Source organism: Lonchura striata, chromosome 1 (genome assembly GCF_050655825.1).
Source record: "Lonchura striata isolate lonStrDom1 chromosome 1, ASM5065582v1, whole genome shotgun sequence".
NCBI classification, from domain to species: Eukaryota; Metazoa; Chordata; class Aves; order Passeriformes; family Estrildidae; genus Lonchura; species Lonchura striata.
The window spans coordinates 10363389-10389215 of NC_140703.1; the positions used below are offsets into that span (position 1 = coordinate 10363389).

Consider the following 25827-nt stretch of genomic DNA (forward strand, 5'->3'; position numbering starts at 1 on the left):
CAGAGGGGTAGCAAAGTGCCACAGCTTTCTCAGGAGGGGTGTGTGGAAGGAATTCCAAGGACGTGGCAAGGGCAGGGATCACGGAGTGCTGCCAGCATCAGCTGTGCTCCCTCCTAAATTTGTGTGGCACAGTGCATTAGCAGGCAGCTGAGAAGTGGCAGCAGATGTGTCACAGCAGACGTTACTTCTAATCTCCTGCAGCCTGGGCCAGCTCCTCTCACTCAAACAGCTGAAGTTTGGGCTTTCAGAAATTGAGCTGATCTTTTCCCCAAAAAATTAATTTTGAAATTGAGGATGCAATATGTATGCTGCTGACCTGAACATATGTTACAACCTGATAGTAACAGAATCATCACTCGGCATCACTTCACAAATAAGTGTGCTGCTTAATCTTTTTTGCCAAATCATGGCTGCTTTAGGACCACCTTATCACTCTGAGGCATTACCTCTTCCTCTGTTCCTATTAACTGTCCTGAACTATTACATTCCCAGAAAAACAGCTATAGATTCATGTAGGTGAGATGCTGAAGCTGGATGTAGAGGAAATTGAAATGGCCACCCGTATTGCCACTTTTCCCAAGTTTAAGTAAATTTGACTCACCCCTCTCCGAGAGTCCTGCATGCAATGGAATTCCATGAGGACAATAGAAGAATAAAATATCAATCATAATTGTTTCTCCTATGGATTGGAGTTAATTATTAATATAATTTCAACAGCAAATGCTCATCATATACCTCTATATCAGTCATCACATAAGAGTGCAAGAAAGGTATAATTCTAGTAATTTAAACTACAGGAATGGAATAATCTCATTCTGGCTTTGTGAGTTTTTCTATATGTTAGTGACTTTTATAAAAGCTATATGATAGCTGAACTTTCAAGTTAGTTTCTGATATCAAGGCTTTAAATTTTAAGGTAAAATAACATTGCTGCAGGACAGAATCATAGTCAGCAAAATCCGCACAGCCAGATACACAGGCACAGACTCTCATTAGCAGGACAGGAAAATTCCCTTTGTGTTGTGGGGATAGGCCACCAGCTAGAGGCAGAAGGCCTTTATAGCTGCTGCCTCAACATATCTGTTGGGAAGATGTCTAAAACTCAATCTGGAGCTCATCTCATTTATGTGGACCCCTTTCTTCCTGTGCAAGAGCACCAAATGTCTTGCACAGAACTGCCTGGCAGCGAGGTTTAAGTCATGTAGGTCTAATGGATCTATCCTGGTTGCTTTTTTTATCAGAGCTCCACTGCAAATATATATTGGGGTGCTAATATAACTTGTCACCGATTCTGTCTAAGTTGCAGTCATGGCAGTGATGGCAGCATGTTTTAGAGCTATCCAATGTAAACTTTAAATTAGCTGGCTCAGGTAGAAATAGTAATCTGTGGCAAGACTGTTCTCAGGACAAAAATATGTTCCTAGTTCTTGGGCAAAAGCAAATGTATTTTTATAACACAGTGGTTATTTTCTTGCTGAATATAGATTTACACCTAAAAAAAGTGGAACAGAGTTCATGTTTGTTCCCCACAAACTTGCATGCAGTTTTGGACTCTGGTCAAGTATTTTTCTAGATGATTCATCATTTGTAATTTAGGACATCATTCCAATTTAAATTAAGTTGTATTATTGCAGCTTCAATTTAAAAATATGTTAATTTACAAGTGTGGATTTTTATGAGGGAAAAGTCCAGGATTTTAGCTGATCTGTTAGTGACTTAAATCTCTCAAACCACTAAGCCCTGCATAATCTTAAGAGCAGTAGCTCTGCATTCAATTTCCTACTTCACAAGTCAGCATCTTCTCTGAGTATTTGAGGAGGAATTATTTTAATATCAGCTAACATGGAATTGCTGCATATGTAATCCCCAATCAGTAAAACTCACACATTTGTACACACGTGCCCAACACACATTTAGTAGGACAGAGCACAATCGCTGTGAAGTTCACAAGATTTTTCAGCAATATTCTTACAGGTTGTCACCGTCTTTGAATCATCCTATTCTCACAATATCTATTAGATTGCCTAGCATTCACCTTGTGATGCTCTATTAGTCAAAACATCTCCTTGCCCATATATTCAAATGAACTGTAGAGGTTATTAACTTGCCCTTGGCAAAAAGATTTAGCTTTCTAGGGCAAATGCTTTTATAAATTCTGCGTGTGACAGTTTTATTGCATATTGTAAATAGAATACCCTGCCAGATTTTTATGACAGCCATCACTAAGTCATTCAGACCTTATTACTTTTCATCCCATCACATACCTTGAATATCTTTTAATTTTTTTTTTTTTAATCTTTAACCAGCTTTGCTTTGGTCAAGGCACTCTTTTTACTTTGATAGCAAATTCTATTTACTGACATAACTGTTCACAACATTTTGTATTAAGCCAAATATTTTATCTTGCAGAAAATCAAGGCTGTATTTTAATTTGGCTCAGACACAAATTAATTTGCACATTCTGCATTTATAATAATAGACTCATTTAAGCTTGTACAGTCTCTGCTAGCAGTTAATATAATAGTTTCTGTGCTCATCTGCATACCTATCCTGGGCCTCACTATTTCTAAGTAAATAGTCTACTTTTATTGACTTCAGTTTACATTTTGTAGTTCAAAACAATGTATGAGTTGTGGAAAGGAGCAGCACATAATCCATGCTGGTGTGAAGACCTGCTGGGACATATCCAGTTACTGCATGTTTTGTTAACTCATTTCTCTGATCCCAAGGATGCTGTCAGAGAAGGAAGGAGTGTTGGTGAAGAGGTTTTATTTAGATATGTGGTCTATTAGTGATGGAAATCTCACATGTTACAGGCTTGGTGAGCGCTGGTGATAAAAACAACAGTGAAGTTCCTGCTTCAGTTTTGCTTTCTGCTCAGAGGACAAACATAACAGAAGGAGGAGTGAGACTGGCTGTGGTAAAGAAAAGCGAAGAGTGACGATTGTCAAAATGATGTAAGGAGCACAGAAGTCCTGGCTCCTAAAATCAATAAATCTTTTGGGATGTTGTCTTCAGTAGTAATTTAAAGGACAGCAAAGCTCAGTTGCTGGAGAGCTGCCAGCCAAGGCTCTGAGCTGCCTGGGGAGGGACATTTCCATGCCAGCCCTGGGCCTCGGGACAAGCCTCTTCCTTGTGCCTCCAAGCCTCAGCTCTCCCTGGGGATGGCACAGAGTGAATGTGGGGCTCAAACAGTCATTGGTTAGTCAAAAATGGAAATAGTGATGGAGCTTCCATTTCCTGAAGTTGGTAGGAAGGTGGTGTGGTGGCTGTGAAAGCAGGAAGGATCTGAGTCCCTTCTGGTTTTCTGCTGCTGCCTGACAGGGCGTGTCTTCTTCCAACCTAAAGTTCTGATGAATCAGGAAAAAAAATCCTTTTAATAGAGAACATTGAATTGGCTATAATGAGCCCTTATTTGAAAATTCACTGTATGTTGTTCCTTTTTCTTAATGTTTCTGCAAGTGTATGGACCCAGATTCTTATAAAGGAAAAATCAGGTGATTTGCAGTTTTAAAGTTGTATATTTTGCTATCTAGGCAACTTACAGTAGTTAGGTCACATTATGATAATTAGCCTATTTATAAGTTAGCTAAAGAAGTTCTTTGTTTTAAGCACAATAAATTCTAAAATTAGTGAATAAAGCTAGAAGCCCGTTTTCAAATCCATTTAGATGAAAGGTGCTATATAATTTTGAAGATATTATAAATGATTGAAAGATGTTTTCACAACTGCTGCTAGATTGCATGGGAATGTGGAATAGCATTTCAAAATATTTCAAAATTAATGTGGGTGTGCTCTGGAGAACTGCTGAACCTTCATTACAGCTTCCTTTTTGCCTGCTGCTGACTATGGCAGTGTTTCAGTAATCAGGTACCCATTTTCATGCTAACTTCCTTCACTTTCCATCCTGAGTCTCCCAGCCCCTTTAAAAAGGTATTGCATATTTTTTTTAAGTGTGTATATATAGCTATACATATATATATATATCTGCACACACACACACTTCAACACTCCCATTTAATAATGATTGATTCTAAATAATTTATATGGTTAGGTGTGGGGGTCCAGGTGTATCTTAGGCTCCACTGAGTACAAGGTTTCCAGAATAAAACTGCTCTAAAACTTGAAAACCAACCAGATTTCTACATTATTACATGTTAGGATACACAAGTTATATTGTCATGGTAAAGACTGTGTTTTCTATTATATTAAAAGCAGTGATTCCTGCTCCTTATTTATGTATGAACAGCATGTTCTTCCGATAAGGATGATATTTGATTTAAAAAAAAAAATGGTAAGGATGCATTTGCTGCTGAGTCTCTTAATTATATTGACCTAACATTTAGTTTTAAATAAGCACTTTAAGAGATTTTTTTTTCCATCTGTCAGACTTTTTTTTTAAGTTGTTTTTGAAATGTTTTGCTAGTGAAGAGAGATGCAGTTCTTTAATGTCTCCTCACCATTAAAGCTAATGGAAATATCACATTTGTTCTTAATGTAAAATAGTAGCTTTAAATAATTAACTCTCTTTGGACATTCTGTAGATGATAGATATGGGTCTCTTATGCCTAAAAAGTTGCTTCAAAGTTTTTATAAAAGGGAAATAAAAAGAAACTTTTGAAAAATGTTCTAAGACTAGGGAACAAGTTTCAACAAGAATTCTCCCTATAATAACCCAGGAGTCCCATTTGTCAAAGAAATCTTTTTTTTTTTTTTAAGAGGACTCTTGACAACAGTAGTTAGTGGTGAACTCTTAGATTTTTCAAAAACTATCTTGTTTTTGAAATCCTCCAGTTCTTGTTGGCTTATCTTTATGGAGTGTTTTTCCTTCTCTTGGGTCTCTCTGTGTCATTCTTATGTTAAAGAATGAGAGAATGAGATCAAAGAATAACAACCAAGAAACTAAACTGATTATGTAACCTGCGCTTTGAAAACTGGTTAACGAAAAGATTTTTTTTTTAAGTTTTATTTTATTAACTCTTCCACTGAGTATATTTTTATTTCATTTACATTTATAGCATTGTGAATACCTAAGGGTGAACTCAATAGAATTGTTACACCACTTTATAATATAATAGGATGTGACGTGATGCAACTTGATATAGTGCCTGAAAATAGCAAGATACAATGCATTGCAGAAGGCATTTGAAAATTCTGAACACTGCAGGTAGAAAATAGCCAATTTGAAATCTGGCATGTGCATATCTTCAATTTTGCTCTCTAATTATGCCATAAACAAGCCTAATTCATGATAGCACTTTGAAGTAGTTGGCAATTATTCTTTTCAGACTAAAACATTACCTTAGGCAGCAAGTACTTCCCTTCTTCATACATCAACATGTTATTGTGTTAATGTGCTTATTATTGTACCATTTTGATTGAAAATGCTAATTATGATTGTTCTTGAGCTTAATGTGATTTTTCTGGCTGAGAGTGGCCATTTAATAAATGGGAACAACTTTTCACTAAAAGAGCTATAATGTTTAAAAGGAAACTGCTCGTTTTTCAAAGAATCCAAACACTACTTCTCTGCAACAAAGTCTTGCCTCATCATACTTTTAATGACACTCTAGGAGGGTGTGGTTATCCCCAGATAATCACACTGGTAGGGATTTAGAGGCAATCTGTTCAAAGAATAATCAAGAAAATTAAAAACTGTGTAAGTGACAAGTCAAGGAACAAGGTTAGAACTCTTTTTTCTTAATCTGTTTAATGGAAAAACCTCTTGTAGTTTAATTTTAAAGTTATATGTCTGCAAATTAGGATAATTTGTGTGTAACCGCATCTTTTTATTTAGCAGTTGATACTCCAACCAACCTGGAATCAAAACTAGTCAATGTCTGTGTAGAATCAGTGTAGACAAGCCATATTTTTGCAAAAGAAAGATTCAGCTGTGTGAACTGATTTTTTTTTTTTTTTTTTTGCTACTATTCATAAAGCTGAATTTGTGCCTAGCCCCTTGTTGAGAAGTTCGTCATTGATGTTTGTATTAATTATTTTACTATGGCAGATTAAATTGTGGCATTTGACCTTTGTGAGGACAGGAAGGGTCCTCTGGAGTTACGTGGCGCTCTCTGAAATCAGAGAGATACCACCCTAATTAAATGCACAGGAAGTTTCTTTCCAATCTCATTTAGCATTATTATTTCAGTGTCCCCCTTAACCCACAGCATAATTAATTAGCATTAGGAGCCATATGCTCATGTTGTGCATTCAGTCCTCTGAACAATGCCTATGCTTCTGTAGGGCTTCCCAGTGTTCTGCCCTACCCAGGTCCTGGAGGGGGACATGGAAGGGATGCTGTTGGAGGGGGTGCATCTTTCTGCCTGGAGGAAATTAGTTTGAGGGAAATAATAACAATGAGAAATGCAGTTACGGCCCTTCGTGGGTAAAAATGTCAGCAGATTCTGCACCTCTGCTCCAATCTGGTGAGATCCCAGCTGGATTGTTGTGTGCAGCTTTGGAGTCCTCAGCACAGGAAGGACATGGACTTTTTGGAGCTAGTTCAGAGAGGCCACCAAGATGATCAGAGGGATGGAGCAGTTCTGCTACGAAAAAGGCTGAGAGAAATTGGGATTGTTCCACCTCAAACAGAACGCTTTGGGGTGACCTAATTGTGGCCTTCCAGTACCTGAAGGGAGCCCACAGGAAAGATGGAGAGAGACTATTTACAAGGGTTTGAAGTGATGGGACAAGTGGGAGTGGCTTCAAAGTGAGAGTAGGTTTAGGTTGAACATCAGGAAGAAATCCTTCTCTGTGATGCTGGTGAGGCTGTGGCACAGGTTGCCCAGAGAAGCTGTGACTGCCCCATCCCTGAAGTGTTCAAGGCCAGGTTGGATGGGGCTCTGAGAAACCTGGTCTAATGGAAGATGTTCCTGCCCATGGCAGGATGTTCAACAAGATGATCTTGAAGGTCCCTTCCAACCCAGTCCATTCTATGATTAGCAGGGTAAAGGAAGAATAAATGGAAGAAAATAGCTGCAAACGTTTGTGGATGGGCAAGTCAGATTGGTGTTCTTGCATGGGAAATGCAATGCTGAGCAAGAAATTTTTTGGTCAGAAATCATTGCTGTTAGGCTAGTGGGAGTTTGGGGGCAGAAGGAATTGGTATGAGTATAGAGAAGATGAAAAATATGCTGCTTAGCTAAAAAATAGTACAGGAGCTGCAGCCCCATGATCACTAAAAGACTGAGAAGTTCAGGCTGCTGGAGATCTGAGTAGAGCCCCAGCAGGATCCTCCTCTCAGCATTGATTACAAAAGGACGTTTGGGCTAGGAGGGTCCTAATTTAGACCTCTCATGCAAATGTTGAAATCTGCCAGGGGTTTGGGGTGGAGTGTTACTATTTGTGGTTTTGTTCAATCTTTGTGCAGTACACCACCAGTCTGGGTTTCTAAACTGTGATTACTGTTCGAAGTATAAATAATAATAATGGTTCCTGCTGTCATTTAAGATATATTGCAAACAATCTAAGGGCTTCAGTTTCCCCTTGATAGGAAAATGTGCACCATAAACTAATACCATCATAGGAATAGAAAATATATTAAAAAAATAAATTAATCCATGTTTAAAATAAATTATGCTGTAACTCAGCAAATTTTCGATAACCGTGGAAGCAAGATATGTGGGACACTTGTGGGATATTTTAGCTTTCCTTTATTACATATTTTCAATTTAATACTTGTTATCAGTGCTTAATAAATGCATTGCCATTAGGCTAATTATTGGCTGCATTTATTGCTACTGGTATTTTCAGATTTGATTGTGTGTGAAGACCTCCTGGCATAGATGGTGTGGTGAAGTCAGCTAGTGATACCTAACTCCAGAGGAATTATGGATTTCCAGGTCTCACCTGATGAAAACCTTCTCTTTGCTTTGACTTGCTTCAATTCCCTGCTTGTGTTTTTGCCTGGGATTCTTGCCACAAGCAAGTGGTTAGATCAGCAGCCAGACCTTGCCCTCAGCAGCTCCTCTGGTGGCCCCTGTGCTGTCACATTTGGTTGTTCTCTGCTGCTGCTGCCCCTGAGCACAGCCCTGGTGGGGTCAAGCAGGGGCAGAGCTGAGCCTGGTCTGGCTCATTGCTCTCAGTGCTGCTGGGCTGGAAGGCAAGGAAGGGATGGAGCTGTTCCTTCAGCTGTTACCTTCATGGTGTCACAGCATCCTCCTTGAACCTTTGGAGAACACAAACTCACTTTCTTACCTTTTAATATACAAGTTTGGCATCAAGGCCTGGCATCCCCGTGGGATTTTAAGGAATATTCACTTAAGTATACATTCATTTTCAGACCTAAAGTGAAGTCAAATCTCCTGTGTGCCACTATACCTAAGTGTATTATGTTGCATTTTAGAGTATTTCAAATGTTTTTACTGTGCAAGAATTCAATTTGTCTCCTCTCAGAAAAGGAAAGAAAATAAAATAACTGTACAAGGTCTAGGCAAAGATATATATGATTACATGGTGTGTGCAATTTTGCTACTATTTATAAAAAAAGTAAATTTAATTTTTGATACATGGACATTTTTAATACAACAAAAATTCTCTGATATTCCCTCTAAAGGTATTTATATGTAAATGTCTTTTTACATATCTCTGTGATTCTATAAGAAATGCACAGTGTTTTTGTTCTAATTAGAATATGAAGATGTTTTAAAATACCTTTAAAAGAAAAAAAAAAAAAAACACAAACAAAAAACCCTCTTGATTGGTTAGAACCGTTGGTGCGTGACAATAGCACATATATATCTGCTTCAAAATACATCTTGTGGTGTTTTAGTTGTGGACTATTATTTAAAGGTCTCCAGGGAGATGAAAGAGTCTGAACACTGTGTTGTGATTTCCCTCTTTGGATTTCTAAGGGCATATCAGCAGTCATGTTCTCTTCTACCCACCAATTTTGGAAAAGATGATGGAAAACACAGATTTATTAGGGAGAGAAGACATAGGGAAACCCACAGGTGCATAGTAATCGACGTCAAAGCTGACTTGTGATGGGATTACTCTGCCATGCTCATAATTTCCTTCTAACTGTAAAGTGCACTCACATCCAATTGAAGACAATAAAATGGAGCTGTGTACACGAGCATTTGGTTGCCACAGTTAAGATCATGGGTGACATACAAGCATAATATGAACAATATGGCTTTCTACAGAGCCTCATCCAACCTGGCCTTGAGCACTTCCAGGGGTGGAGCATCCACAGTTTCTCTGGACAACCTGTGCCAGGGACTCACCACCTTCATGGGAAAGAATTTTTTCCTATTTTTTTTAATGACAAACCTGGTCCCTTCTGTATTATTATCTTTAATTTTTGAAGTTATACTAAAGCAAACCCTAAAATGAAAAAATCTCTTGGCTACCACTAAAATCAGGAATTTTATGTAATTTTCTTGGAAACTGAACCAGTTACATTCTTTCTCATGTGGTTGACATTTCAAACAAGAGCATCTACTCACAATTAACTAGAACTGCTGTGAGGGATGATTCTACAAGTCCCTTCTTGCCTTAAAGTCTATTCATTGAAATAATCAGCACACGGGTCCTTATAAGCCTTTAGGATTGCTGCAGCAATTTGCATACTTAAAACATGCTGATAATGTGTACTGTAGTGTGAAGATACCAAAGACTTAGATTAACCATTTTAAAAGGTTTTGCATTGTTTGAACACTGCAGTCTGCTCTAAGTATGCCTGAAATTAGGGCACTCTGCTGTGGAGGATAAGGTGGCAACATCATTTTATCTCAGGCTCTGGGCTGAACTAAAGCACATATCCTAAAACAGGTCACCTCCAACAGTGAATATAAACTAACTCCTAAATTGTTCATTATAGAGCTGACAGTCTGATTTGCGTTTATCATGCACTTGTTAATCTGTGTTCTTAAATGAAAGCTGTGCATGGCTTTGGGTAAAATGCTTTGCAGCTAATGGCAGGGATTGGTTTCTAAAAGTCCTCCTCTAAATCATGGCTTCAGCTACAAGCTGCCCAAGTCTTTAGCTCAGTTTGCATCTCAGGCTGCTTGTTTGTAAACTGCCCAGTCTTCCTTCACTTGTCCTGAGAATGAAACCTTAAGGAACTTAAAGTTGTGCAGGTACTCTGATGATAAAAGCTATATAAATATGTAGATAGATTAACATATGGAGGAAAATGGCATCTGCTCTGACAGTGATAGGAGTTAAGAGCCAAAATCTGACAAGTCTTTTGTGCTTATTAAAGTATTTCTACCATTACCTTATTGCAAGCTTCCAGGAAACATCTGCTTACAGTTTGCATTTTTTTATTCATCTTACATAATTCTCTGTTTTCTAAAATGGCCACATGGTAGTGTTATGTTACTTACATATAAGTTAAGCAGGCTTTGCATCTGGAAGTCTTATAGGTACAGCATACAGCATAAGTTCATCATTAGCTCCAACTTGTATGCAGTCTGCTCTACAATATGTGTGGGTTGTTGTGTTTGGTGGGGTTTTTCTCCCCCCATGGAAAGTGGTAGCATTATTTTGAAAATTCAGCCACGTCATTTTATAGTGCTGTCCATATTCTGATATACAATAATAATCTCTTGTAAAGAATTACTGCTAATGCTGGCAAATTAGCAGAATGCCATATTGTAAATATAAATTCTACTTGACAGGGATATTGATCCAAGGTTTCTGCTTACTTTACTTGTGCTTATTTCAGAAAGAAGCAGCCTAGGGATTTACCTAGGATTGCCTAACTGTTGCCTCATATTTGAAGAGAGAAATGTTCTTCCTCACAGAAAACAGGAGTTTTAAGGGGGTTTTATGCTTCATGAAGAGCACTAAAATAGAGACTGAAATCTCTACAGTATGAGGCCATGTACAGTGGTCTGATAGCTCAGGTAGGTGCTTCACAGGTGCCACCCATGGGTTTGTGAGGAACTGTCCCAAGCCATGGCTCTGGCAGCTGGGCAAAGGAACAAATTCGTGTCCTTGGTGTAAGACCAACATCTGAATTCTCTTCTGGACTTCAGATTCAGTGAGGATCCATCAATGAGGGAGCTTAACAGGATGCTAAAAGCACTGCATCAAGAAACTCTGTGCAGCTGTGATGTACTCATGAGCAGCCCATGGACCAGATGAAGTCCAGTTATGTGTTGCAGTTCATTTCCTGAACTGAATCATAAACTTAATTTTGGCCTTTGGTTTACTGATCTGATTTACTCTGGATTATTAGGGTTTGAAGGCCAAGTCAGATGTCATTTGAAAGCAGTTTCCCTTGATGTGCAATTGGATTTCTAAACTGACCTACAACCTCGATAACATAATGTTAATGAACCACACCTGGTTTGCATAGAGAAAAATGCAAAAATAGAGGTTTTTACAATTTTGCTAGAATAAGGTTCTTACCTTTAATTCTTTTTGACATTTAACTTTACAAATCTTGCATGTGTATAACTTTCAGGGAAATTACATATCTTAATTTATAAATATCTCTAATCATGTAGCATCTCTCATTTGAGAAACTGATAAAATATCAGAGGAAAAAGTAGGCAACTGAACCAATGCAATACTGAGAAATGTTACTTGTATTTTCTTAGTCCTGTGCCAACTGTTCAAAGTACATGGCACTGGGTGTCTGTCATTTGATGTCATTATGGTGAAGAAAGGTATTTTAATGAAGAAACATTGTAGGAATAAAAAAGAATCAGTAGTCTGTCTACTTTATAAAACTGCATTTAATAAATATTTGCTTTAAAAAGATAAAAATAAATGTCCCTCGTGGGGACATGGGGATAGCATAGGATCAATTATGAAAACAAAGAATTAGTCAATGAGCTATAAAAAGAACAGAGGCTATTGAGGAATATCTGTTAGAATTCAGACTTACTGCATGCAATTATAATGCATATGCAAATTCTCCAAGTGTATAAGGAATTATGGAAAATCTAGTAATTGTTTCCTATCATTCTTAAAATCTATTTTCATGCTTTTTAAAATTACTTAAAGTTGCAGAAGACGTATTTAAAAAACCACACCCTCTGCCAGCTGCACAAAGAGGTCAGAAATAGTATATAATTATTGCTGAGCTAATTGCTGGGTGCTAACATACATATAGACATACAGTATTCAACTCAGACATTATCACAATAGTGGACAATTAGGGCAAATTCAGTGACAGATGAAATGCAAATAGAATTTTTAAACCTTGTACTCTACTGGATTTTTAATTTTTTAATAATCTTAGAATAATTGTCACTTCTATCTTTAGCCTTACAAATGCAATCTAAAAGGGTGACTACATCACAATAACAGTTGCAAATTTTTTTGGAAGACTATGCTTAAACTCAAAATCACTTATTGTCAAAATAGTTTTTAGACACAGAAATTGTGTTTTCTTATAATTTTTTTTTTTTTTTTTTAACAGAGGTGAGGCTTAGAAAGAAGCTATTTTTTGGAGAATGTTCTGCTGTTTAATTCCTGACTTCAAACTATCTTCTTAAATTACCAATTTTGGTAGAATATGGAATCTTTTGAAATATGTCTTTTGATATTTTGTAGAACTAGATTAATTTCAGAATTACTTATTTTTATGTTGAAGTAACTTAAGCTGTAGGAGGGATAGATGAGAAGATAACATAATTAGAAGAAATCTATGGCAACAGTCTGTGCACTTCACGAAGCTTAAGGATTATTATGTCCCTTCTCAAACTTTAAAAATGTACTGTAGCAACACAGCAATGATATGAAAAGCCAACAGTCTCACTACTTTTTTTATTTATGAACGTTGTTTAAAAAAAATGTCAGAATAGTGGAAAAATAATTCTTCTGTGCATATTTAGATATGAGTTTCTCATGGTCTTGTGTTCCAAAAAGCAAGAAGATGGAGTGTCTCATCTTGGGGGTTTTGATTCAGGGGGTGCATGGCCCAGTTATACTTAAGCTTGAAAGAAATTACTGCTCTACAGATGTATTCCATTTGGGGATTAATAACACATATTGGAGTTTCCTTAGAGCTTTACAAATCAAGGAACTCTAAGGCAGCTAAAATCACATAAACTATTTACATGGTGTGTGTATATTAAGGAGTAAGAAATAATTTTCATTTTCATTTGTAGAGAAGAAGGAGAAAGATCAGAAAAAATAAAAGTTGAGGCTGCGTTTAAAAGCTGAGTATAGGTAAGGACAGATTTTGCTTCTTCAGGACACATCTGTGCATGCATTTAAGGACAAGAACCCTAGAGGAACCTATTTAAGGAGCCCTTCAATGGCATCCAAAGACCCCAGCTCCTTCCCAACACCTGAATTTGCCTTGCTTTGCAAATTGCAAGCAATATGTCTTCAAAGTCTTCTACAAACTTCTGTTTGTTTCTTCAAAGTTTATGATTTATTTTTCACTCAATACAGTGGATGTGATTTATTGCCTGTTTCACAGAGGGAATGAGCCTTAAATTGCTAAAGGTAGATGTGGGCAAAGCTGAGAATAAGTGTGTGACAATTGATTTCAGGGGTAAAGGGAAGTTTTATGGAGGCTGTGTCTGATAAGGCTAACTCTACTTGGACAAGGAATACCTCTTCTTTTCAACATGAGCTCAGAAGGATGGGCTTTGAATTGTACAATTAGCAGTGTGAATAACACTATGTTTTAAGCTGAAGGTTGCAAGATTGGTCTGAATTCCACGGAAGTTAGTGAGGATATGCCACTTGCTTTCACAGATTTAATGTGGTTTTCAAGGCTCTCAGCCAGGACAATGACTGGCGCTCTTAGTAAAAGGGAGAAGGAGAGGTTGATGAAACAGAATAAATAGGTGAAAAATTGCCCAGCCTCTCAGAGGAAGAGCAGGGCTTGCCTCAGCCTAAATGTGAGACCAGATCAATTGCCTGTATGACTGTTCCCATTAAGTGCTCATGAAGGTAGGACTTGATAATTTTGATCAGAAACTCTTGAAGACTTTCAACTTAGCATTTGTGACTTTTTGCCACTATTCACAATACAGTTTAAAAGGCAGAAGTGGGTTGGCATGGTATTGCAGTGTCCAGCACAGACTTAGAGAATCCCCTTTGCATCCCACTGTGCAAAGGAGAACTCCTACAGATGTTGGGATTCAGCTGGCAGCACAAAATAGCTCCAGTTCACCTCCAGGTGTGTGAGGTGAAAGGTCTGCTCATGTCAGCCTCCTGTGTTTGCCTGGGCTTCCTCTGGGGGCTGTCAGGGCTCAGGTTTTGAGTTCAGCCTTGGCACTGTGCACTGGAGAGGATTCTGGTACTCAGGGGTAGTCTTGTAGTGAAAACACGCTTCTCAGGTACAAGGATGCTTTTAGCCATTTGTGCTGTTCCTGTTAAGACCCTGCATCCCTCACCTGAAGGTAGTTTTCTCATGTTAGGTGTGAGTATCTAGAGGAACTGGCTCTGCTCTGGGCAGAATTTTCCACACTGAGGGAGAGAGCAGAATTATGAGCTGTTAAACATATAGGCAATGACCTTATTAAAATCGGTGTACCAGGAAGAGCTATTGAAGTGCAGTGCCTTATTCATATAATTTAGGTGCCTTAATGAAATATGTATATGTATGCGGATTCCCAGTTGTTTCACTCGACCCTGAGCAAGGTGTGGAGAGCAGAGATTTGATATACACTGTTGTTTGCATGTGCAAATGCATGCACACTTGTTTGAACACCTGGGCCTTGGAGGAGAGCTCGTTCTGCCTTCTTGGGTGGTGGTCTGCTGCTGTGCTGGCTTGTCTTTGGAAGCTGCTCTGTCTTACAGTGCCATGATAAATTACAGCCCTTCCTGATTATCTGCTGTCATCTGGCCCCTGGTCACCGAAGTGAAACCAGCAAAAGATCACATTTCTTCCTACTGTGCTGCTATAACACATCCCTACAATGCTGTAGGCAAAACCCTCATTATAAATTGTTTTATTCAGTCATGCTTATAATGCCACCTCTACTGAGCCTGCAGCACAGGACATCCAGGTAGAGAGGAATAGCCCAACTCTAATTTTGCTCCACATATTTGTCACTCTGATAGCAACAAAAGTTCTTTGCCTCTTTGTTTGATTTCTTCTGCTTTTTGTTTTTGTTTAACCGGGCACTGGTTTTGTACAACTCATCTGAAAACCACTTTCAGTCAAAGGTTTATGTAGTTGTTTAGTAATGTTATAATTGTTTGAAGGGAAATTCATTCTTATGTACTGAATGAGAGTGGAAGGCAGTTAAATATAATGACAAAAGCCATCATAGGAAGAGATTATGCTTTTATTACAAAACCATGCTTGGAGTGTGGCCTCAAACCAATGTGGGATACTCTGACAATGGTTTGGCAGGGTGGGGCTGGGGATAAGCTTATCTCAGAAAAGGACTTACATATAAATTTTTCTCAATTCATGAATAATAAGTTATATTTGCGAACATCAGACTGAACAGACTGAGGCTAGGATTACAAGTTCTTTTGCCATGTGAATCGGCACTGTTAATAAAGATTTCTGTATGCCAGATGATGCCTTCATTTATACCCAATTCCAGTGTGTGCACCCTCTGCCCTTGGTTATAGGCCAGTGGGGTGGGCCCTGGCATTGAAATGCAATTATCCAGCAGTACCTGATGTACAGCCCAGTTTGTTTCTCTAGTATGAGCTCTGTAGTGCTAATAAAAGTTAAAAAATTAACATCAGTGAATGAATGACTGAATTCAGGATTGTCTGCAGTGATTGTGGCAGATGAGGTCTCTTGCAGTAGCTGTGCCTATCTTTCATCTGTGAATATTTGACCTTTTCCTGCTGCCTGGTGCACGAGCTCCTTGCCTGATAGGCTGTCTCCCAAAAAAACCAAGACTGGACCCAACATATGCAGGTTCCTGGACTGTCACAGGGTTTGGGTTTGTCTCCTACTGTAACAAAGTTGGGCAGATATAGCCTATAATTACTGAAGTGCAAATATATTTTTAATACCAGAACACTGTAAAATAGGGGTTTGGTCTTATTTCACAGTATAGAAAGATGTATTTCTCAATATCTGTACCTGCAATAAAAATGGAAAAAGAATGAATGAATGTAGACTTGAACATAGCCTCAATCAGGAATTGGTTTTGCACTGCTGTAAACAGGAGTAGTTTGAATGCATAAATTGGAATTGTGCAAATATTTTAAAGCAACAGCAGATACCTGCTTAGCAGGCATCTGTATAGCATTTATCTCAGTATTCCAGACAAATGCTGATTATACAATACTTGCTTGTCTTTGAAAAACACAAATCATTAGAGTTGGAGAAATTACTTAGTTTTTCTTTTCTATCCAGAATATTTAGAAAATAATAGCTATATTTTAATAAACACTAAGGAAAAGTACTCTATTTTTAAAACTTGCAAAACTGACAGAAATTTTCATTGTGATTCTTGGGACTAGGAGCTGGGCTTGGAAGATCCTTGTGGGTTTCTTCCAAATTAGGATATTCTAGGATTCTACTATGGAAGCAGGTGTGTCACAGTTGCTGTCTTTTACCATGTACACATTTATTCTTAACTTGAATGTGGTGAGCAAACAACCCAGCCAAAATTGCCAAACCTTCTGCCTTCTTTTGCAAATAGATTGCAAGTCTGGTGCTCCACAGAAAAATAATCCCAATGTTTAGAGTTGCAGGTTCATGAGCACTGTGACATTTTGGCATGGCTTTCACACTGACACATGGCACCCTTGTCTGGTAATGGTTGGCATTTTTGAGTTTTTACATGGAATCCCAGCCGACTAATGAGTTTCTTCACTTGAGAACTGCAGAAGTCATAGGCAGGGCTGTGGAGTCACGGCTACACCTTTTGTCTGGAATGTGTCCTCAGGGAAACTGCAAGACACCATAAAAGGAAAAGCAAGCTAATGTCTTTAGTAACTGCAATTATTCAGAGTTTCATTGTTTCAAGTCACCTGAAATGTGACACCTTCAGCAGCACTGGAGGCATCCTGAGCATAAAAGCAACTGGATCAATATATGTTCAGAGAAAGCAGATGTACCTCTCGTCACTGGCATTTCCTGAATGATCTCTGTTGCATCTTGCTCCTCCTTTCTTTCTGATCTGAAATTTCGGATTACATTTTCCAGCAGAACTTGTCTTCTTCCCACATCTTTATTATATGAAGATACCAATACTATTGCTTAGCTTGTCTTCTGCATGTTTAATTTCTGTCGATTACATCCGGAGACGTTTGATTGACTGGTGTGAGTCGATTCTTCCTAATGGGGCTGCTGGGTATTGCAGTGCCAAAGCATTTCAAAAATTCATTGGAAGCAGGAGCAGAGGACCAGGTTAGTACTTTGTGGCTTCAAAGCTGTGCACAGCAAAATTTAAGTGAATATGTCTAAGATACTCCCGAAGAAGTCAACAAACACACAAAATATTTGAAGCTCTCAGATATAAAGACCTATTTTATAAATGAAATGTGAGCTGGGCATATATTTTCCCATGAATGACAACCTGAATTTGTTTATTGACAAATCAGAGCCTTTAAGTGTCATGGAAGGGGGATTATGATTCCTGTGTGTGTGAACTGGTACTGCCAGCTTTTCAGCTTTGCTCTCTCTTCATCATGGCTGTTAGATATAGGCCTGCGGAAAAAAAAAAAATTAAAAATTGGTATGATATTTGAAGGTATTTTGATAAATATTTTCAAAGTATAGCTATTTCTTTACTTCCAGTTTCTGAAAAAAAAAAATCTTGGCATCTTTTCTAGTTGCAAGTTGCTTTGTTCTCAGTTAATCTCTCTTCCCCCTCCTGCTGGAAAGGTACCATGTGCCAATAATTTCATAGTTGTGTTTTGGAAAAATACTCTATTTCTTGGTGGGAAATAGAGCAAACTAGAATACAATAACATAACATATAGGAGGATTTTTCAATACTAAAAATGAGGTAAATTAGACCAGAATTGTTTGCTTTTTCCATTTCCCCTTTGTCAAAACCAGAAATATATTTTCAGTCTGTAGCACAAAACACAGTAAAGTGTCTCATTAGTGGTTTTACCTCCTGTTGTGATTTATGACTTCATATAGTATTTTTCTTACCAAAGCAGCTCCTTGGGAAACAGCATGTGTATGTTAATAATTTGAGTTCTTTTTAAGTAAATAATATTTTATTACTCAGTGTTAAATATAATTATATATATTTTGGAACATTGCAGTTAAATTGCATGTAAAGTTTTCTGAACACAGCATTTTTTGATAGGTCATATTTAGCAATTACATTTCAAAGTAACAGTATAGCATCTTGTCAGTGTTGAAAGCACTTAGAATCTTTGTGTTGGATATAGTGGATAAGATTTTGAAAGTTAATATTTTTATTAAAAATATTGATAAAGCTAAAAGTTGGCTTTCCCCCCATTGTTTATGAAGTATCTAAGCAGTTTCTGGCTGCCTACAAGTTCCATCAAGCAAATTTATACTTTTCGAACTGAAACTCTGTGTGATTAAGACTGAAATAAGTGGTAAATTCAAAGTGAATTATTTCAACTGCTAGTATACTTAAATGCAAGCCTCCTATAAATCCTGCACTGATTTGTGCAGAATATTATTAAATAAATTTAATGGACTTCTTGATTCTACATAATATAATTTGCAGAGTATCAGGAAGGCCTTAGACCTCTAAGCATAAACAATAAATAACCCTCAGTATCTTGGATTTATTTTCCTTGTTTTATTGATCTGTTTCCTTTACTGTGCTAAAGCAGTTATTATAGTGTATTGCTATGCATCAAGCCTGCATGTTGTCTTATTCAAGAAACAAAGCTACTGGTTAGTTATGAAGCAGAGATACACCCTTTTGTGGGTCTTAATTACCAGCAAAAAACAAAATGAATATAGCATTTGGGGACAGGCATGCACTGATAGTCACAACATCTTTGGTTATATTCATGGAGGGGGAATAGAAATGGGTTTTCACAACACCTGCAATGGTAGTGCAGACTGTGCTCTGGGCAAGCACTGGTGTCTTAATCCCTGGAAATCACGTGAATTGGAAGGAATTTCAAATATGTTTTTGATTTAGCAAGGCTCTATATTTATTTGGCTTGGTATTATGTTACAAGTATCCTAAAATGTTTCTTCTATTGATGTCCGTGGCTAACTAAAATCCCCAGGAGCTTTCCACAGATATTTAGAATGCCCTAAGCTGTAAGTATTTAAAATCAAAACAATTTTCATGCCTAAAAAGAACTGAATTAATTATGGCCCACAGCAACATGGACCTCTGTATATGATGAGGGAGACAGCAGAAAAATATTCTTCGTTCCTTCAATGAAGGATGTGATATTTCCATTTTGTTGTGTTTGGTGTTGATTATATTCCTTTTGCAAAGTTCATTTAGTCATGGTCATTTTCATGCTGCCAGATGCTGGCTGTTTGGAATCTGTGGGATGATGGAGAAGGAGAGAGGTTGGAAAAAATGAAATATTGGTAACTTCTAAGGGGCCGGAGATGGGCATTTCAACTTCTGTCTCCATTCCTTCTCATCTTAGTCATGACTATCTAAAACAGTAATTTCTATCTATTTTGGAAATCTCCGAATTTTATTTTGATAGTCCAGTGTTCCGTAATTGGAAGAATGAAGGCTGCAGATCTTTCTGAGCTTTTCCAAGTGTTAAGACAATTCTATAATTAAAAAAGTGCCAGTATATACAATGAGAAACTCCTGAGTGCAGGGTTGGATGGAAGCATTATTTCGTGCAGTTACTGAAGGATCCTGAGGAAGTCCATAACCTTCCCTGTAATGAAATGGAATCTGGATGGCAAATAAAAAGGCCCAAGAATGTCAGTAAGCAAGCAGCCAAAGCTTCTGCCTGTGCCTCCTACAGTCTGAAAGCAGCAGAGCTCTCCAAAATATCTCCCGTACAAGACCATGTTGCTCAGGGCTCTGATATTCAAGCTTCTGTGAAATTGTTGTTGCTATTTATTCAAGCCTGAGGGTTTTAACCAAGTGCTTGTACCAGCAGCCTTTTGTGCCTGATATGGATTAGTAAAAAGAAGGAAAATATGGAAAGGAAGAGTGATTAGATAGCCAGTTATATCAACTACAAATTAAACTAACTTGGATATATTTTTCCTGAGTGCCTCACTAGTGGTTTATTATTTAGGTTGCTGGTGTATACTGCCTCTGAGTAAACATCCTACAATTCTGTTAATTAAAAAGAACCTCTGTATTCATTAATGTTGTAGACATTTATAAGCATAACTTCAGCTTAATTGTGGCTGCTGCCCTTTGGCTTCATAAGCAGAACGAGGGAGAGAATATACAGCTGCTACTTCATCCTGAATGCTGCAGGCTTTTCTCTTGACTTCATCTCATAAACACTAAATTAGAGCTGGATATTCTTAAGGTGAAGGCAGCAAGGACAATTGTGAGTGTGGGAATCTTTGGTCTGATAAAGTACTTTTTTTACTGGAGTAAGTTGTATGAAGGGTATTGAAGGGTATTTAGAAAACCATAATATGGGAAAAGGTGAAGAGGTTTTTTTTGTTTTGGTTTTTTTTTTAAACTCAGGAAAACCCTACATTATCTCAAATTTATCAAATATAATTTTCAAAGAAATAATAGGAAGTTACTAAACATGTTGAACTTATTGGTAGGACCTGTGGGTGTGAAAAAAAGCATAAACTAATAAAAAAAAATTAATTAGGAAGTCATCAGGGACATTTGTCTGATATAGGATTGTTTTTCCTCTTGTAACTCTTGGAGGAGTTTTTGCTGTAATAGTAACAGACATAAAGATGGACTTTAGACTGGTTACTTTTCTTTCTGTTTACACTATTGCACATTCAAAGGATGAAATAGAATTACAAATCAGTCATTTTACATCTCCAAAACATGATATTGACTTAAAAATCATGATACTTGAAAGAAAAATAAAGATTGGGTTTATTTTGTCTTTCTGATTTTAAATCCCACAAAGTTTGTATAATCTTTCTTAAAACCATATCTTTCCTCTGGAGGCATTTCAACTCTGGAAAATTGAAATTCTTATGAAACTGGAAATGAGGACATTAAAAAACTCCACTAAATTTCTTTAGGGACAACATTTTTTCTATGTTTTCTTGAAGGTTTGCCTGCTCGCTCCTAATATAATCCTAAGTGGATTCAAAAACTTACCTTTTGTAAAATAACACAGAAAAGCATCATCAGAGTGGAAGTCTGGGCACTTGAGGCATTGGGCTGAGCCAAGCATGGCCATGAGCAGCAGCAGTGGTGATTTTCCTCAAGCTCCTTGGTGGTCCTGCCCTCCTCCTGCTGTATCACCTGAGCTGCTACTCAGGCAGTGCCTGATCCTGCTGAGTTGCTGGAGGCTCATGTCAGAGCTGGCAGAAAGCTGACAGGGACTCATCATAGCTTCCAAAAGCCACTGGTTTCATTAATGTTGACAATAGAAGGTATCCAGGCTGGGTTGAATTCTTTTGCAGTACAGGGATCAAGAGGGTGTTTATAAGGATGCCTGCCACCCTTGGGAACAGTTTTCCCCATAGGAGGTGACTTACTCATGAGTAGGGGTAGAAACAGGATAGTGTGATAAACTTTCAGGGGTTTATAAGATTTGAAAGCAAGACAGAGACTGAAGAAAGTACGTGGGAGGTAAAAATGACATAAGGCTGTAGAGGGGGCCAAGAAAATTATCTGTAAAAAGTTCCAAAGTGTGACTGATATTGTCACATGTTTTGGACATTGGGGGTGTTTGCTTTCTGATCCAAAACTTTTTTAAGTTAGTGAATTTACTTTATGGTACCTGAGGAGGGTCAGGCTGTGGGTTGTTTAGTTTAAGGTTTTTTTATTGTCCAGATGCAAAAATTGTGAAACCTCTGTGAACTCCTAAGTTTTTTTGGTTCTTCAGCATGTCACATGGTGCTAGCAATCAAAACAAACATGAGTGTCTGCCTGCCTCCTTTCAGTAACAGTTGGGAAAGAAATACAAGAAATGATGTTTTAATTATTAGCAATGAGATTGGTGATTAAAAATGGCTTGATGGAGAAATTTAACAGAAGCCACAGCTACTGACTCTATGTGACAGATACTGACCTAATTTTCTGGCAACTAAGAGCCATAAACATCATCCTTGATGTATCAGACTCAGCATCTGGTAGGCTGTCTTATAACTTTTAAAAATTAATGCACAGAAGGATAAAGAACTGTACATCAGCATGTGTTTGTTTTCTATCTAGATGCAAATGTTACATCCTCTCACAAGCCCATAAATATATTGTAGAACTTAAAAATAAAAGATCTTTCATCATTGATATGGTCATGTGAAATCCCAGTATTTCCTTGTTTGTGATATTACATACTGTTTGCTTAAAAAAATAATCTCTGAACATATATCAGATGTTTATGATTGTCTCCACCAGCCAAAATATCATTCTTTATTCAGACGAATAAGCAAGGCTTTAGATTTATTAATACCATCTTTTTAATGTTGCACTGAAAAGGGCATCATGTCTGTGGTTGAAAATGTGATAACTTCAGGGAATTTGTGACCATTGTTGCTTTGTCATTCTAAAGACATTGATTTTTTTTTTTTTATATTAATCTACAGCACAAGGTTTGTGGCTCATTGGTTATGAGTACTGCATGTTTATATAGAAACAACAAAATGCCAGACTGTAGATGAATTCAAGCTTTTGGGCACACTTAAGCAAGCACTGGGCATTTTAAGACTGTTTGAGCAGTCTGAATGTCAGGAATCTTTCTCAGAGTACCTTTGATAAAAATACAAAATTTTGCACAGAAAGTCTTGTGTTTGCTGATCCAGTATCCACAGAGTCAGTTCGTATCTTAAACACAAACATTTGGAGATGTAGGTAGTAGCTCTATTATTTCAGTGGCAGTAGCACCTATTAAAGGAAAAACTGACTGCAATCCATTATTTTGAAAATATGTGCATTACTGAATGTCCCCTTTCTCTTTCCTTCCCTCTCTACCCTGTACTCCCGCCCCCTGGATTTTGGAGATCCTAAGGATAGGCAGTGTGAAAATATAAAATGCATAGCTGCTCTGTGCAGTGCAAGGATTGCTGCTACTCCTAAAGATTTGTTCTTCCTGTTTGCTACTTGGAAAAAAAAAAAAAACAAAACCACGCAGTGCTATTCCCATGCAATAATTCAGCAATGCTGCAAGTAGTTAGTGTATTGAAGCTTGCATTTGAGTTTAAAATGTGAAGTAAAGCCTTAAGAAAATGCAGTGAAATGTCCTGAGCAGTGGCACGGTGCAAAGCAGGAAATCTCCTGCACACAATAGAGATTAAATGCTCCCTGTGCATACTGTATTCTGCTCAGCCCTCTGCGCTCGGAGCTGGGACCGTGGCAGTCGTTATCTCCAGCGGGTTCCTTGGTGATTTTCAAGCCCTGCACTACCTACCCAAGTGGCAGTGACACCAGCTTTCACCGAAGCCTTATTACTCTTAAAAGAGCAATTTGGTTGGTTGCACAGCTATTAGGATCAGACAGTCAGGCTTAAAGCTGTCAGTACAACTGCTTCTCATCTTTTTTCACAATCCTGACATCTTTTCTCTTTTCTGCTGGACACAAGCATTACTGTATTTATCATTTTCAATCAAGCTCACGCTGCAAGCTGAGGAATATATTCCCACAGAAACCAAAGTGAGGAGCAGAAATTATTTTATAGCTGCTGTAGTAGCAGCGGTGCTGGCTGCATGTTGTGTGGGAGAAATCGGATCAGTGAGAAATGTGGCTTTCCTCAGGGCTACATCATTGAAAAATTACTTCAACGTCTGAGAGGAGCAAAGCTACTCCTTGCTCTAATTTTTCAATGATTGATCACTCTTCCCTAAGTAAATACAAAGTGGGCAAGAAGATGTGAGATTTTTTTAAATTTTTTTTTTTATATTTTTTTACAATAACTTGTGGAAATGTTGGTATCATTGAAAAAGGGGAAAATCACTATGCTTGAACTTCTTTTCATTTTGATGTTGCTCTTCTCTGGACCAACCCTGAGCAAGCTTAGCAGGACCAAAGGCAAACACTGGAAGGGGGGTAAGTGGAAAGGAAAAGTTTTGTAATGGATGTTTGGGTAAGGTACTAAAAAGCTGCAAAGCTGCATTAAAAGTAATCTAAGGAGAATACCTGTGCTATTTTGAGTGACTCAGATTTCAGGTTGCTGTGTGGGCTTGCAGTAGGATGCTAAAAAGAGAGCATGGAGTTTAATTTGTTTTCTTGTTAGTTTGCTTGGCTGACTCTGGGTAAGGTATGTATTCCTTGCAGGAATTTTGCTTTGTATTTTACCATTATCAGAATAATGTTTAGGGCCTTGATACAAATAAATGCATGCCATTTAGAAATTTAGTGATTTTTTTGGATTGTTAGAATTCAGATTGTTCCTTTCATTATGAAGCCTCTGGAACTCTTGTGGCTTTGCTGGAAGTGATGTTACCCCTGTCACAGGGGGCTAGAGTATTGGAGGAGAAGAGAAAGAAAGCAAGAAGCCTATTTTGAGTGCAGAATTGTTAGTATATGAGGTAAAAATGACTAGACGGACATTTTTTTAGAATACATGGATGTTATGAAATGCACTGCCAGCAGCACTAATTGGCTGACTGGCTATGTCAGTGTTGATGTGTTAATAAAGATAAATTGCATTAAGTTTATCGAAAAAAATGCTATGTTGAGAAAACATTTATGATTTCTGAAGGCAGTAATCCATTTTCCTCTTCTGTTAAAAACTGCTGGGAAGATTTACCCTATGTGTGCTGTGAGCAGTTCACTAAATGTGCCTTTTCATAAAGTTCACTTTGTTTTGCTTCCTTGCATGACATTTGTTTATGGAAAACATGGGTTATTGAGGTCTCATAATCTAATATAGCTCAGTGAGCATAAATGGTATCTCATAAATATTTGGACTGAGGGACTGTGGATTGTAGATAGTTTGATATTTTCTCCCTGGTTGTTTCTTGATGTTGCTGATTGGAGGCACCCCAAGGATTTTTTTACTTTATTTTTTTTTCCTTACAAGTGTTGCCACAGCATGGTGTGTTTATCACAGCTTTAATAGCACTTCCAGTTTTTCTCTGCTGTCAGTATTGTGATCTGAGGTTAAAGAGTAGCATCAACATTAAAAAGAAGTTTTAATAATTTATCACAACATCTCAGCAGGAGACTCCTCCCTCCCCCCTTGACATTTCCTTTTGTTGCATTTAATCTTCCACCTACCGTACCTTCAAGGGAAAAGTTGCAGCACACGCTTAACCTGGATTGTTAATGCAGCACATATATCTGAAAATTATTTCCTGGTCCTGTAAATCACATTATCACATGTAGCTCACAGTGCTGCTGCTGGGTATCCTCGTTGCAAATTACAAGCTGTTATTTACTCTGGGCAACATGACCTCTTCTCAGAGGTATGTGACTTAGGAATATATGTCACTGTCAAGTTCCTGGGATTTAAGAAATGCTGTTAACTTTTTTCTCTTTCTCCCATTTTCAATTAAATCTGGTAAATGAGGGCTGGATTGCTTTGGTCTCTTACCTACTCTCAAGCAGAGGCAAAGAGCTGAATTTTTATCATGGGTAGAAAATACCCTATGAACCTGACTGCGGAAAATATCTTAATATGGGCTTTTGCTGTTCCAAGAAATGTTTTTTGCAGCTGAAACAAAACATAAGGAAGATACCTGCTTCAAGGAGGCTAAGAAGCAATTTGTCTTGCTTGCTCGGAGCTCTGAATCAGCAAAACCCTGGCATCCCTGCTGCCCAGTGGCTTGTTTCATGTGTGGCAGCACTGGGAGTGCTGTGTGACTTGAGGAGGATGCCTGCTTTCTGAGAGCTGCAAGTTCAGGATCTGTCAGATCTGGACATTGTTGTAAGATCATGTAGTTTCTGAGTGTTTCTGACCTCCAAA

The 25827-nt window shown here is 37.9% G+C and overlaps 1 protein-coding gene across 13 annotated transcripts in view; it reads left to right on the forward strand.

Annotated features, from left to right (window-relative positions):
• ROBO2 (roundabout guidance receptor 2) overlaps positions 1–25827 on the forward strand; it is a 1020426-nt gene that overhangs the window by 139195 nt on the left and 855404 nt on the right. For 2 of the 13 annotated variants that reach the window (XM_085589857.1, XM_021532362.3), the window contains exon 1: positions 20027–23966. The exons of 1 other annotated variant lie outside the window; for it this stretch is intronic. In XM_085589857.1, the coding sequence (XP_085445983.1) occupies positions 23843–23966 (124 nt within the window). In that variant the 5' untranslated portion in view covers positions 20027–23842. Of the gene's footprint in view, positions 1–20024; positions 23967–25827 lie in introns of those variants that run through there. 10 more of the 13 variants (XM_021532365.3, XM_021532366.3, XM_021532367.4 and 7 more) reach the window with 7 other exon arrangements.